The sequence below is a fragment of the Ostrea edulis genome, chromosome 9 (genome assembly GCF_947568905.1).
Source record: "Ostrea edulis chromosome 9, xbOstEdul1.1, whole genome shotgun sequence".
In the NCBI taxonomy this organism is placed as follows: Eukaryota; Metazoa; Mollusca; class Bivalvia; order Ostreida; family Ostreidae; genus Ostrea; species Ostrea edulis.
The window spans coordinates 40,636,989-40,653,682 of NC_079172.1; the positions used below are offsets into that span (position 1 = coordinate 40,636,989).

The window sequence follows — 16,694 nt, forward strand, 5'->3', positions numbered from 1 at the left end:
GATAAGTTTCATTGTCTTCCGACTACTCATTTCATTATGAAACTTATTCTTATACAGAGTCGATATGACCTCATTTACAGCATACTGTAAAAGCAGTTATTCACATATGGGAGAAATTTACACTAATTATGCGGTCACGTAATACGCATGTAAATTTCCCCGACACGTATAGATATAAATATTTGATGTAATATATATTAAGTTCAGTTACCGCATATTTTTCCCGCATGCGTAATGTTGAGCGTGGAAAAACGCATACTTAACCCCCAGCGTAAATGAAAGAAAGTAGAGGAGAGCAAGCTCACATACCCCACATTCCAATATTGCTCAACAATGCCTCACATAATGAATGGTAATGTTATGCATAACTGCAAGAACTGAGGCATAACTCCCAGAAAAATTATTGAATCAGAATTTCCTGGGAATATGCACATCTACACAGTGTGTTCTTATTAACTACAAAGCTTCACGAAATTCTGTTTAGTGGTTTCAGAGGAGTTGCGCTGACAAGAACAAGACAGGCGGCCTCGAAATTCAAATTCAGAAGGGGCATAACTCCCAGAAAAATTATTGAATCAGAATTTCCTGGGAATAAGCACATCTACATAGTGTGTCCTTATTAACTACAAAGTTTCACGAAATTCTGTCGAGCGGTTTCAGAGGAGTTGCGCTGACAAAAAAGGGGACTGATGGACGGGTCAAAAACATTATACCCTTCGCAACAGTATGATAACCACTTTTACAGCATAATATCAAATGGTCACCCTAACTATCTACCTCATAACAAAAAGCAAATAATAACACATCTAATTAAAAACAAAGTCATTTATTCATCAAAACAATTTCCCAGAAGTCAATCAATATGATCAAACACATTCATGCAAATTTTTCATGTACAAGTATAAAATTAGACTACAGATCTTAAACTTGAGACACCCATTTATCCCAAATAAGCATGTTGAACTCCCAAACATAAAAGTATATTCAACTTCATCTATAACCAAAGAACTAATAGGCAATTCATCCCCAGACATTTGAATGTTTCATACACCCCAAGTACGAAAGGCGATTTACTACTGATAAAGTGCCCATTAATAAATTATCCATTCCAGCAAACCTGTTACATCTAATCGATTCACAATAATTCATAATTTTTGGAACAATCATATCAGGCAATATACAAGAAGTGCTTTGAAAATTCATTCTATATCATACTGATTTTAACGCTGAAACGTTTGACTATAAACTAGATAACTTAGGTCAATTAGGGCCTTGTCAAATGCTGACGATTAGGACTGGTGTCTTACCATATGACATGACCTTGATCCTTGACCTCTACTGCAAGATATTCAGCTGCACATGATGGATAAAGAGATGGAAAAAACAGTGACTACAACAGGAAATCCATATCTTTGATGCGAGACCAAAATTAATTGGTTTCTTCAAAATTTGAATGTAAATCCCATCAAAACTTGAATGAAAGAATGAAATATTGCACCAGTAGAATTAACAATAACAGCAGAACTGATATCCAGGTATGGATAATGCTCCTCCTTTTTCTTTACATTTTCCTGCTACTTATTCCGAAAAATTGAAGAATTATTGTGGAATCGGAATTCATTGCGGGAATCATTTGCACTTTATCAGTAGTGTGAATTGGTACTGTAAATCACATATTTACTTCATTACTGCAAATTTTTCTTTTTAAATCGTTAAGTTTTTGTGAATAAAATGTGATTTACAGCAATTTCTCGATTCATTATTATTTTACACCTGTATCCCCATACAGACATGATAAATATAAAGGCTGACAAATGTACATATAATTACAAGTTCATCAGACATTGATTTACAAAATAAGTTTAGCTTAAAAATAACTCTATACTGTATTTAAAATAATTGCTATAATACTTGATAATAGTCTTGATATAGGTATTGGCATAATATTGAAAGTCTTCCTCATGAGTCGATCACTTTTACTACTGGCACATGTATAATAAATAAGAACGTTCTCTTACAACCCTGAAACATTTTCCCATCAAAAGTATAAACATTTAAAATCACTGCATTTGAAAACAGTACAAGTGTTATTGTTTCCTTGACTACATGAGCTAATCATAAGTCAATCTCATTACACTCTGAACCGATATTCTGACGGTCGCAGTTTAATCCGACCAAATCATAATTAATTTTTTATCAATGGTTTTGAGTTTGGGTTGGCAGAAAGCAAGAAGAATGTTTAACACATTGTATTTTACCACATTGATGGTAGGGTTGTAAGTTGCAGTACAGTATCAAAACTACAGTCTACTCTGCTTATACTAAAGTTGCTTATATTGAACTCATCTGTTATACTGAGGTAAAATTAAATCCCCAGTAACATCATTTATATGGTTCAACATCGGTAATATTGAACTTTGAATTTAATAAGCAAGTCGGATCGGTCCCCTGAATTTCAATATATCTGGAATAGACTGTATTCTACAACATGTAACAGTTCTGCACACTCGACTCAGATTTTAAGGAAATAAATGTTAAAGCAAATCAACTACATGTATATGATTTTACATGAAATATTTTGATTTGTTTCTTTAGTATTGAAAATATCCATAACCACATACAGTATTTGTGACACAGAACAAACTGTTCATATGATGAAATACTTTGATGAAAAAAAAAGACAGAGACCATTAACAAATGAAGTGATCCCTGATCTAAGTACAAGTGTACTAACACAAAGCTAAGCCCCTGACACAGGACAAAGTTCCTTCCAATGTATGATAAAGAGCTGTTATTCACCCAACACGTACACAGGGATTTCCATGATCATTAAACATAGACAAAAATTAAAAAAAATATATGATTCAATGTATGATAAGCACAAAATTACACATGTACAGACTGTTCTGCCTTTGTGCAAACAATCAATAGCAGTATCAAAACTTGTAAAGTATGTTTGCTTACGGACTTCAATGTATTACAGGCACAGCTTATATAAATTTAAATACTGGAATATCAACCATTACAAACTTCATTCATTTTTCTTAAAAAATCTTCGAAATGCAACCAAAAATGCTCCCCCAACCAATCAAACACCATACACAATATGTGTTTTTCACATTGCAATATATGTTTTTCTATAGAGACTTAATCAACTGCTGGTACTGCATGTATTGCAAAATTTAAATTGTACAGAAGATTTTATTCCCTAAATGCAGAATGAAAAATAATTCACTTCCAATGACGCCACCCCGTTAGTAGAATCGTTCGCTGTTGTAACCAATGATGTCACTCATTTAGTAGAATCGTTTGCTGTTGTAACCAATGATGTCACTCATTTAGTAGAATCATTTGCTTTTGTAACCAATGATGTCACTCATTTAGTAGAATCATTTGCTTTTGTAACCAATGATGTCACTCATTTTAGTAGAATCATTTGCTTTTGTAACCAATGATGTCACTCATTTACATGTAGTAGAATCATTTACTGTTGTAACCAATGATGTCACTCATTTAGTAGAATCGTTTGCTGTTGTAACCGCCATCTTTATTAAACACCACGTAGCCCACTACTCCACAGACTATTAGTCCAATTATTGCCATGACGATGATGATAAACACTTTCCATCCAGACATACTGCCTGACATGAAGCCTCCTTTTGGATCCTCTATATGATCTGAAATTGCATTAAAATGTACACTCATGTTATGGTTACGTGTGTTATGCAATGTGCTTACACATTGTCTATCTGTAATTACACAATTATGTGTTTATACATTGTCTATCTGTAATTACACAATTATGTGCTTACACGTTGTCTATCTGTAATTACACAATTATGTGCTTACACATTGTCTATCTGTAATTACACAATTATGTGCTTACACATTGTCTATCTGTAATTACACAATTATGTGTTTATACATTGTCTATCAGTAATTACACAATTATATGCTTATACTTATACGTTGTCTATCTGTAATTACACAATTATGTGTTTATACATTGTCTATCTGTAATTACACAATTATGTGCTTACACGTTGTCTATCTGTAATTACACAATTATGTGTTTATACATTGTCTATCTGTAATTACACAATTATGGGCTTATACTTATACGTTGTCTATCTGTAATTACACAATTATGTGTTTATACATTGTCTATCTGTAATTACACAATTATGTGCTTACACGTTGTCTATCTGTAATTACACAATTATGTGTTTATACATTGTCTATCTGTAATTACACAATTATGTGCTTATACGTTGTCTATCTGTAAATACACAATTATGTACTTACATGTTGTCTATCTGTAATTATGCAATTATGTGCGTACATGTGTATCTGTTATTACGCAGTTATGTGCGTACATGTTATGTATCTGTAATTGCACAATCGCGTACGTACAAGCTCTGTTCCATTGAATTCAATCTTACAATTATTTTGATTTATCCAATGTTTAATTCATTCAAAGTCACAACATTACTGTTTTTTATGTACTTCACAAAAAGTTTGCATATTTGATAAACTGTGGTTATTTTTTGCTGCATATGTTGGAAAGATTGTCCATACAAATGCTGGAATACGTTTCTTTCCAAATTGTATCATATCCAGTGATTCAGATTGGAATGCAATTTGATAGGACAGAGGGCCTAAATGATACAAAAATTATCGGCCATTTTGGCCTAACTCCATGAAAACTTTAGGTCCTAAATACATGTGAAGCAATGCTGCAAAATAAACTCAAAACTTTAAAATTAAACTGACTTTTTATTTTTCAATTCTTCAGTTTAATTATCATGACTGCAGTTAACCATTTCGGAATTCTTCTCAGTCGTTCCTGTGTTGCAATGTGTTGTTTGCTGTTGTTATTGTTTGATTGTTTTTCATTCCGTCGATAATTGAGACGTCACCAGTTGCAGGTGAAGTATCACAAATTTAGACCTATGCTGAGCACTCAGGGCCATAGCAGTGAGGGCTCTTTGACGTGCCAATGCCTGCCGCGACACAGTACCTCCGTTTTTAAGGTCGCATCCGAAAGACCTGTGATTCTCACTTTTAAATCAAGTAAATGACGAGCGTTTGGCGAAGGAGCAATTACTAACCATGTTTACTTCTTAGGTTTGATGTGGCTATGGCACAAGCGGGACTCAAAGTCACGACCTCATAGTTACGAAGCACTGAGCTACCGCAACCGGAAAATCTAATGTTTAATAGGGATTGTTGCCAATCATGACATCAAACCCGACTCTCTTCTTTGAAACCATTTTTTTCAAAACTGGTTTCCCTCTAATTGTTTCAAACACAAGCGAGATCAAAAGGGCACCAATTTATTTTTTTCTCAAAGTAATTTTGATTGGATGGGAAGTTTTTCAAAAACCAATCAAAATCTTAATTACAAATGATCGATTGAGTACTTGTTTTAAGACAAACCAATTTTTCCTGTGGCCAATAAACACTAAAAAAAAATCTGCCGTACTGACCGAAAAACGAAAATTTCATAGGCCATATTGGCCTTCCTGGAGAATTTTAGTCGGCCATTTTCAATATTTAGTGGCCAATCTGAATCACTGATATCATTTCTTAAACTTTCTACATCTGTGGTCAATTTGTTCACAATTATGTGTACAAACCTCTGGGGGGTGTAAAGAACTGGGCTGATGGCAAGCCTTGGTAACTGGAGGAATCATCATCCTGAAAATTCAATACATAATGTCAACTCTTTCTTATCACTTTACTCTCAAGTGTAACATGTATATCTTAATTCAATACAAATAGTTCATTTTACAATCCTTGTATTTTCTTACCTTTTTTAAAGATTCCAATTCATATAATTTCATAGAAATGATATCATGGTTATCTAAAATGAAAGTGAAAGTAACAATGATGAAACATTACGTCTTATATATTGCGATTTTAACTTCAGTCACATCCACATTCATCAGCTTTGTTGTTTCGAACTCATAAATACAAATATGAAGGGCTTACAGAGAGGAAAAGTTCAAACCAGAAGGAATTCGAATTCAGTCACTTATCAAAAAATATCAAACACTACAAGAAAAGACCCATGGACCTTAACAATCACCTTATTATCACAAAATCTTAAATTACCTTAGGGGGGTGTTGCATGTTGATAGCACATGTAATAAAAGAATCTTAGAAGAATTTCACTGGCGAATCGCATGACTTTGACATGATCTATTACCCGGACAAATGACGACAACAGTCAACACAAGAGAAGATTCAAACGAGTAAGTAACACCTTTATCAATAACGAATTGTCACATAAACTTATATCATCATTTGAAGAATTTTCTCAGGAACAAATCTAAATCAAAATGGTAGAGCTACATGTACGTGCAATAGAAGCAAAGAACATTGACACAGTTTTTTGTTTTCAATCAAAAACTTGCACCCAAAACCTGTGTCAATGTTCTCTGCTTCTGTTGCATGTAGAAATACCATTCTAATATAGTGAGCTCATTAAGGTTCTAAGGCCCCAGAGCCTGAATGATGATCCATGGGCTATAAATTTCCACAACTTTGAGTCATTATGACTATACAAACGGTTTGTCTGCTAGATGTCTCTGAGTAAAGATTTTTTTTTTAAATATTGCTACACATTTTAAGGTTAAGGTCTTGCTTCTCAACCACCAGATGGAAATGCACAATATTTGATCCCCTCACCCCAATAAAGCTACATGCCAATTTTGTCGCACCACAGTGGGCAAAAACAGATTGCAATACATGTAGGTCATCCGATTATACAAATAGTGCTACTGAAGAGACATCATTCAACCAATCAGATGCTACAATGGCAATTGTTGAATTCTACATCATCTCAAAAATAGCCATCCATTTTACTTAAAGAGTCACTATATTTAACGCATCATACAAACTTTTCTGTGATTTAACAGTACCTGTCCTACTGCACTCATTACCTGCTAATTCACCAGTCGTAGCAGTAGCACCTATGTAATACCCTACAGGTAGTTTTACTCCACCAACAACAAAACACTCCTTCCACTTGTTCTCATTGTCTATATCTGTTGAAACCTGCAAATAGGTACTTCTGTTTAACTATCTATCAGTCATTGCTATAGATGTTAAAAAAAAAATTTAAAAAATTTACTATCAAAAACATGAATATAGGATAAGAAATGAATCTTATAATTATTTTCTTGATGGCGGTATCATAGGGGAAATTGGATGGAAAACTTTTTTATCAATGTGCTACGTGCATCGAAGAGAAGTTTTCCGTCCAATTTTCCCTATGATACCGCCATCAAGAAAAGAATTTTAAGATTCATTTCTTAAATGATACTCAGTTTAAAGTCACTGCAATTTTCCAACCTACAGTTTGATAAATATATATATATGATCAAAAGACAATTTTAAGCCTCAATTTTCGTACCTTCAGTACTTCATCTTGGTATCTGATGGCTACGTAAGTGTCGTAGTCTTTGCTGCGAAATTTGGCTTCACAGCCTGCAATTTCTGTGTGTGTACCATCACGGTCATGATCATAGTGCAGAGTACCATTGTTCACCATAGCAGATATGTATGGGTGTTCATGCTGCAAATGACATTCAACATTTCAACTCCTGTGACAATGGTTAGAAAGATTGAACATAGCAAACAGTATTCTCTCTTACAAAGACTTCACATCTACATGTAACATAGCACACAGTATTGTAAATAAATCTAACATAGCAAACAGTATTGTAAATAAATCTAACACAGCAAACAGTATTCTAAATAAATCTAACATAGCACACATTATTCTAAATAAATCTAACATAGCAAACACAGAGTTGTCGAAATTTTTAAATCACTGTCAGACATTTGGTCTGGCAGAGCTAAAGGTTCTGTCAGACTGGACAAAGTTTTGTCAGACCAGATATATGTACCCTGTATTGCACAGAAAGAAAGAAAGAAAGAAAAAGAACTGCACCAAAACGCCTTTTATTGTTTAAACGGCAATGCATCTTCCACTCATATGTAGCCAAATACGGTCAGTTTTCCAGCCAAATTGAAAGTCAGTAACACCACGGAAGACTTCGTAATTTTTTAAGTGATCCGAAAGACCTGTGACTCTCACTGCTAAATGCAGAGCGTTTGGCGAGCATATATTTACATCTTAGATTTGACGTGGCCATGGCACGAGCAGAACTCAAACTCACAACTTTCCAGTTATGAAGCAAGCACTCTACGACTGAGATTTTTCTTCCTGGGTAGAGAAACTTTCACAAATTTGATCGGCCATGCGGCCATGTTGTTTGAGTGACTTTCACTTGTGCATCCCGAACTCGAGCTCTAAAATAATCAGATCACAGCTGATATTTTCAAACGGTCATTTGGACCAATATTGTCTAGCAAGTTATCGGTCCAGAGAAATTTTTACCGGCCTTGCCGACAGGACTGACAGTTTTCGACAACTCTGAAAACAGTATTCTAAAAAAATCTAACATAGCAAACAGTATTCTAAATAAATCTAACACAGCACACAATATTCTAAATAAATCTAACATAGCACACAGTATTCTAAATAAATCTAACATAGCACACAGTATTCTCTCTTACATTGTGAGGTCCATTGTGGTTGCTGTATGTATCCAGGAATATTCCCAATCCAACAAAAAAATCCTTGTTTCCAAAGACTGGACCTAATTTTTTTTATAAGTTTGAAATGAAAGTGTAAATGAACATTCATAAACTTCTCTGAATTACACATACTTGTTTCAAATAAGTTACAATTAAAATTTACCTAATTGATTTCTGTCTTTCGCATACCAAATACCTATACCGTCTCCAAAAAGGTTCTTTCCACTACCATGCACTTTAAAATGCACATGTAATTCCCAATTTTTTACCGTTAATGGCTGAAAAATACAGTGAACATCATTTTATATTACAGTGTATTTCATCAAGGAATGAAAATTGTGTGAAAATGATTATCCTGGTCAGCTAAAAAGCATATATACATAATAAACGTTAAAGTACCATAGTATTCCATATCCCTCCTTGTCTGCTTTGGTAATCTGGTGTTAATCGTACATAGCTATTTGTTACCATAGTCGTCCCTACAAAATCCCATAGTGGCACAGAAAATCCTGATCCTGAAAAAGTAAACACTGCCGATTATACATTTTATGATAGGTATGGGAAGGGAGGGGGATGCCAGGTGACATATCTGTGCAAAGGTCTCTCACATTAACCTGTCTCTTGTCAATTTTGTGCACTAAGACCAAAACTATATCTATTTTTGTTTGGAATTGTTGTCAGTCTGTTAAAAAAAAAAGAGCCTCACTGACAAATCTATATCATGATGAATTTTTTCTCCCCTAACTTTCCTCTGCCAGTGAACAAATAGAGATTAATTAGCTTTGGTCTTAAACAAGTGCATAATGGTAACACAAGGGCATGAAAGCTTTAATAACAAAAATTTCCATCCCACTCTGTGGGTGTGCTCTAATAACTTTACTGAAATAATCAAAGAACAGATCTATCATTAATTTTCCTCCCTCCCTCAAGGGTCCGGGGGGGGGGGGGGGGGGGGGGGGGGGGGGGGGGGGGGGGGAGTCAACTTTGAAGGATAATTATGTAAAAGTTCTAATGAGAATTAGTGGTACAGACACATCTATGAATTTAAAACATCTATGAACACGATAAACATCAACTGCAATAAAGAATGAAATTATGAAAACCTTTAAACTATGGCATTTTTTTCTCAATTCATGAAAAATGTATATCAAAGAACTTAAGTGATTCTAGAATAAGTATTCATTCACATTATCAATACATTGGTTTCGAGATACCTCAGAGTTATTTCCCTTTGAAGAACTATCATACATAGTAATGAGTGAAATACTTTGTTTACATGTGGGAGTGGGACAAAAATTCATCACAGCAAAAGTGAAAGTGCTCAATAAGTTTCTCATACTCAGTTTCATCACCAAAATTTGACTGATACACAAACTAAGTAAGTGATAAGTATTCAGGGAGTAATTAAATACATGGGATTCTTATTATATCATGTTATTTCGTTGGTTGTATGTACCATATCCAGGATATTTATTGCAAATATGACATTGTTTTAATATGTTTCCACCTTAGTAAAAACATTTCTTTCACTAGTATTTAGTATATTCTACATTTACATATTTCAAGAAAAGCTGCTTTTAATACATCTGATCATCTTTCTCACTGACTGATGGTCCACTCTGTCCCACTTCAGTATTTAAAGTTCCACTAAATGCACTTCCTACACAGGAAACTGCACTTATCTTGAAACTGGTGTATTAGTGAATTTATCATAATTGTGCAAATAAGGGGGGATATCAATGATATTATATATAATATTACAGTAATTATAGGGAGGGGGGGGGAATTCAAGACTACTTCTACTTTCTTGTTTAGAAGAATATTAAAATGCCGTCTCCAAGTGCTGGAAGTAAATTTTCCACTTTTCATAAATTAAGTAAATACTGTACATCTAAGATAAAAACATCTTCATTCATTTTCCTTCCAAATTCCATAAAAATAAGTCATTTTCTATTCAATAAATTTCTCGTCATCAACTTTGGGTGGAGTTTTACTGAGGAAATTCGGAAGCAAATATCCGTCATACTGAAATTGCGATACTTAAACACTAAAGAAGAAAACTAAAGTGGAATTTTGCGACCCTTTCATACGATGTTTTTAACAATATACAGTTATTTTCACAGGTACTACGCATTTGTATAAATCTATTCAGTATCCCAACTACGCCGAAAGGCCATTTGACATGACACTGACAGACGTCAACCGACTTCTGGTTCTGCAGTAACATGACTATACACAGAATAAAAAATAACCTGTATATGGCTTCACAAGTGTGTGCTCTCTTTTTAAATAATCTGTTCTATCAAATTCCCCGATAACTTCTGACAAAAATAACAAAAATCCAACAATCCACGAAATCTGCCACCTGCACACGTTCATCTTTCTTGGCTTATCTTCCCTTGGTTCAACCAGTTTTACGATTACGTCCTCAAAATATTGACAAAACGAAATAGATGTTCTATGGCACGCTATATTTATATTCATTCCTCTATAAAGATATATATCTTATATGATTTATGATATATCTACTATTTTTGATAAAATATCTAATAAATTATATAACATATCTCATACAATTTACAGTTTATAAGATATCTCATAAGATATCTATAAAATATATCTTATAAAATACATATCATGAGAATATAAACTTTATAAGATATCTCGTAAATCAAACAAGATATTTTATAAAGTTTATGAGATATCTTATAAAACATAGAAGATACCTTATAAATTTATTCTTATAAAACATCTCATAAACTTTGAGATAGCTTATACTATCACATGTTTACTACTTTATCTAGTTGACATCACCTACGCCGTTTGTGACGTCACAGTTTGTTAACAACATGTCAGGAAACAAATGAATAACCGGAGGAGAGCGGGGGGGGGGGGGGGGGGGGGGGGGGGGGAGTAACATGTGATAAAAAGAACTAGGCTGAAATTAACAGCCACTAACCTATGGAGCGCCAAATTAACATAAACTCAAATTAATTGAAGATATCTTCAATTATTTGAAGATATCATTAATTCAATTATTGCTATCTTTAATTGAATTAATGCACGCATTAAATCAATCATTGCTCTCATCAAATTAATTAATGCCCGCTTCAATTCAATTATTGCTCTCATCAATTGAATTAATGCGTGCATCAATTGATTTAACGAGAGCAATAATTGATTTAATGCGCACACTAATTCAATTATTGCTCTCTTCAATTCAATTGAGGAGAGCATCAATCTCGATCGTAGAAATATTGTTCGCAATAATTAATTTAGAGCTTGGTATAAATAATTTGATGATCTCTTTATAATTCAGTTGAAGATATCTTTAAATCATTTACAATGCTTTTGTATAAGGAATTAATGCGCGCATCAATTCTTTTAAAGAGAGCAACTATTTAATTAAAGAGATCATAATGACATTAATTCAATTGTGGATGAAAGGCGAAGATAACGAACAGTGGATATGTTGAATTGAAGATATCTTTAATTATATAGTTCCTGTCTCTAAAAGAATTATTGTTCTCTTCAAATGAATTAAAGATATCATTAATTCAATGGAAGAGAGAAATAATTGAAATAATGCGCGCATTATTGCGCATTAAATAAATTGATGAGAGCAAAAATTGAATTGATGCGCGCATTAATTCATTTGATGAGAGCAAAAGTTGATTTAATGCGCGCATTAATTCAATTATTGCTCTCTTCAATTGAATTAATGACATCTTTAATTAATTTGAAGAGAGCAATAATTCTTTTAGAGAGAGCAACTATATAATTAAAGATATATCTTCAATTCAACATATCCACAATTGAATTAATGATATCTTTAATTGAATTATTGCTCTCTTTATGCGCGCATTAATTCCTTATACAAAAGCATTGTAAATGATTTAAAGATATCTTCAATTGAATTAAAGAGATCATCAAATTATTTATACCAAGCTCTAAATTAATTTATTGCGAGCAATATTTCTACTAAATTGATGCTCTCATCAATTGAATTGAAGAGAGCAATAATTGAATTAATGCGCGCATTAAATCAATTATTGCTCTCATTAATTCAATTGATGCACGCATTAATTCAATTGATGAGAGCAATAATTGATTTGAAGCGCGCATTAATTCATTTGATGAGAGCGATAATTGATTTAATGCGTACATTAATTCAATTAAAGAGAGAACTAATTGAATTGATGATATCTTCAAATAATTGAAGATATCTTCAATTATTTGAGTTTATGTTAATTTGGCGTTCCATATCTTATATGTATCATAAGATTATTATTTTTTTTACGATATCTCATAAGCTTTATAAGATATCATGTTTAATACGCAACTTATCTTATAAAGTTTATGATATATCCTATATAGTTTATGAAATATCTTATATATTTTATGAGGTATTTTATAAACTGTAAAATGTTCATATGAGATATCTTATAAATTTTATTAGATATCTTATTAAAGAATTGAAAATATCTTTATAGGTGAATGAATAGCCATAAATCTTTACCAGAGAGCTACAGCCAAACGTTGCATTTCGGATTTATGCGTTCTGTCTACTTGTAGTCATCTTTTAGTTTCCTCTATCAATTTCCGATTTGTATTTTTTACGAAAAAGGTGGATTGACTGTTGCGATATGATTTAGTTTAATCCAATATATATACTATTCAGGTCTGTGCATCTGAAACAGTGTTTTAGGATTTCATACTTTAATATGGCAACCATCAAATCGTGCATTTTAAAGGTTATTGAAAAGCCAGATCTTGTTTGTCAATTGTGTGGAAGTCGAACGAAACGATTTTTGAAGACATTATCAAATCGAAGTCGACCCCGTGTGTATGCAAATGTAAATTCGTACAAATCAGAAGAATATTGGAATTATGAAGCTCATGTTGTAAGATGGGGTCGGTTTGAAGACTACGAAGTGAGAGGAAAATTGGGAAGCGGAAAGTATAGCGAGGTATTTGAGGCAATTAACATCAGAAACGGTGAAAAGTGTGTCATCAAATTACTGAAGCCCGTGAAAAAGAGAAAAATCAAAAGAGAAATAAAGATTTTAGAAAACCTACAGGGAGGAACAAATATAATCTCGCTGCTGGACGTTGTGAAAGATCCTGTGTCGAGAAGACCAGCTCTTATATTTGAGCATGTGAACAATCAAGATTATAGAACTTTGTATCAATCATTTACAGATTATGACATAAGGTTTTACCTCTATGAATTGCTAAAAGCATTGAACTATTGTCATAGCATGGGAATCATGCATAGAGATATAAAACCATCAAATGTCATGATAGATCATGATAACAGAATAATACGCTTAGCAGATTGGGGTTTAGGAGAATTTTACCACCCAGCTATGGTATATAATGTCCGAGTTGCTTCGAGGTACTACAAGGGGCCTGAACTCTTGTTAGAATATAAGACATACGACTATTCTCTGGATATGTGGAGTTTTGGGTGTATGTTTGCTCAAATGATATTCAGAAAAGTGCCTTTTTTCCTTGGACAAAACAATTCTGATCAGTTGTTGCAGATAGTAAAAGTTTTAGGAACAGATGATCTTAACTGGTACTTAACAACTTACCAATTGTATGTAGGATGCATCTTAAACATTGATGACCTGAGGAAACAACCACAGTCAAGACAAAAGCTTGAACAATTTGTGAATGATAAAAATCGACACTTAGTGAGTCTGGAAGCTATAGATTTGTTAGATAAACTTTTACGCTATGATCACCAAGAAAGACTTACGGCACAGGAAGCCATGGATCATGCATACTTCAACCCAGTAGTGAAAGAACAAAGGATATCTCCCAAATCAGTGCCAACACAGTCATAATTCATCCAAACAAATGTGTTGTTAATGTGACTGTAAATTACTAAAGTAAATACATCACTTTGTGTAATACAACCTGTCTCAGAATGTTTCAATGTCAAACGTTGGATGTAAACAAGGTGAACCCGTATATCTCTGTACATGTATTTATTTCTTTTGTGTATAGAGATTACTGGTATTTATTATGGTTAATAGAATTAAAGCACGATAAAAGGTATATTGTTATGGAGAATAAGCAATCTAATTAAAAGAGTTATGTCCAAGACACGATATCGACAAACCAGACATGATATCATAACGATATCGATAAGTATCACTAATAAAATTTTTACATACCTTTACTGACGATATTGTGTAGATATAAAATCATGATCGTTTTTGTAATGGTTTGTATGAGGACTAATATAGGATTGCTTTCTCTTCCTAGTGATATTGTATCGATATCGAATCACGATCGTTTTTCTTCAGGGTATTGTTAAAACTGAAATAGAAATGATTTCTCTTCCAGTCAATATTGAATCACGATCGTTTTGCTTAACATAGTGTTAGAATTGAAATATTAATGATTTCTCTTTTCTGTCGATATCGATGATATTGTGTCGATATCAAATCATGATTGTTTTTGTGATGGTTGTATGAGGACTAAAATAGGATTGGTCTCTATTCCTGTTGATATCGTTTTGATATCAAATCATGATCATTTTGCCTTATGTAGTGTTAGAACTGAAATAGAAATGATTTCTCTTTCTGTTGATATCGAATCATGATCGTTTTTGTAATGGTTGTATGAGGACTAAAATAGGATTGATTTCTCTTCCTGTCAATATCAAGTTACAATCGTTTTGCTTAACATGGTGTTTACATTATGCTGTGTAGAATAATATTCAAACACTTTTGTTGATATCGATACGATATATCGTGAAAATGTTGATATCAATGATATTGACATTGTGGGCAGACATTATGCTGTGTATACTAAAACCCTTAATTCAAACAGATTTAAAATAGAAATTGACGATAGTTGTAAGAATGTTGATATCGACGATGCTGTGTATACTAAGACTATTATTAATTCAAACACATTTAAAATAAAAATTGTGGATATCGATATGATATCATCGTGTGAATGTCGACATCGTAAGCAGGTACAATGATGTTGACTCGATATCAATTTGATATCGAAATTGGATTAGATCTTGGACATGTATGAATTAAAATCCAACTTTTTAGGTTACATCGTATACTCTGCAGATCTGTGGATGATTTGAATTCTTAGATTAGATTTGGAGAAGGGGATTCATGTCATTCCTTCTCTGCTCTTATATTGACCAGCATACAAAGTTTTCGAGCTCTGATAAAAGGTGCAAGAATTGCAGGGGCGTAGCTTCGATAGGCTGAAGTAGGCACGTGTCTACACATTTTTTTTTTCATTTTCAAAACACATTTTTATTCATCAATGTTTGAAAAATACAAGATATTCATTTATATTTCTAGTTTTTAAAATCGGATATAAAATTATCATTCTGTCGGACCTTTTCATTTTTTAAATGTATTCTACATAATGGTTATATTTTTTTTCTAGTCTTTGGTGATCACAATGACTGGTTCTCAAACTTAACTGTATAGAATTTTTCGAAAGTTGTACAATATTAAATGTCTATTGCAATCATTTTGATGCTCACAGTAGTGCAAACGAGTCCTAATATTTCATCAAAATTTTCGACACCCCCCCCCCCCCCACTACCTCCGCGGGATTCACACCAGTGACCACGGTGAAACCTTCAGTTTCATCATTTGGGCCTACACATTGAAATAGTCCTAGCTACAGCCCTGAATTGGGTAATTAAAAACCTTTCTTTAAAGGGTACGAGAGCCATTTACTGTACAAGACATCACAACACTGAGCATTTTTGTAAGCCAAGGTTTTTGATCTACTCTGAGAAGATGAAATATACTGTGCAGATTTTAGATAATATATGGTATATGTACTTGACTGACGATTTACCTGCACATATATGTATTGTCAGAGTTCTGGTTTTCCCAATGATGTTTTTCCTTATGTAGTGTTTGCATGTACACAGTATATCATCTGATGAATGGATGCAGAGATTTGTCCAGGTTTTAGATGTCAACTACCCATTTCATCTTGTGTAGTTTCTACAACTGACGGGAAATTTTTACAATTGGAAGAGAAAATATTCATTTGTTGTCAAGAAAGGTACCCTTTACTTGTAA

The 16,694-nt window shown here is 33.2% G+C and overlaps 2 protein-coding genes across 2 annotated transcripts; one reads left to right on the forward strand and one right to left on the reverse strand.

Annotated features, from left to right (window-relative positions):
- Nucleotides 1-810: 810 nt before the first annotated feature.
- On the reverse strand, nucleotides 811-11,014 carry LOC125659062 (vesicular integral-membrane protein VIP36-like). The gene is made up of 9 exons (XM_048890603.2): nucleotides 10,863-11,014; nucleotides 9,010-9,125; nucleotides 8,774-8,888; nucleotides 8,590-8,672; nucleotides 7,421-7,582; nucleotides 6,948-7,062; nucleotides 5,814-5,866; nucleotides 5,640-5,700; nucleotides 811-3,677 (listed from the first exon to the last, which is right to left on the reverse strand). Exons 1-9 carry the CDS (start codon nucleotides 10,987-10,989, stop codon nucleotides 3,514-3,516), a joined length of 996 nt encoding a protein of 331 aa, XP_048746560.1. The 5' UTR covers nucleotides 10,990-11,014; the 3' UTR covers nucleotides 811-3,513.
- Nucleotides 11,015-13,213: 2,199 nt separating this feature from the next.
- LOC125658600 (casein kinase II subunit alpha'-like) lies at nucleotides 13,214-14,670 on the forward strand. The gene has a single exon (XM_048889895.2). It carries the CDS (start codon nucleotides 13,335-13,337, stop codon nucleotides 14,460-14,462), a length of 1,128 nt encoding a protein of 375 aa, XP_048745852.1. The 5' UTR covers nucleotides 13,214-13,334; the 3' UTR covers nucleotides 14,463-14,670.
- The last annotated feature ends 2,024 nt before the right edge of the window (nucleotides 14,671-16,694 follow it).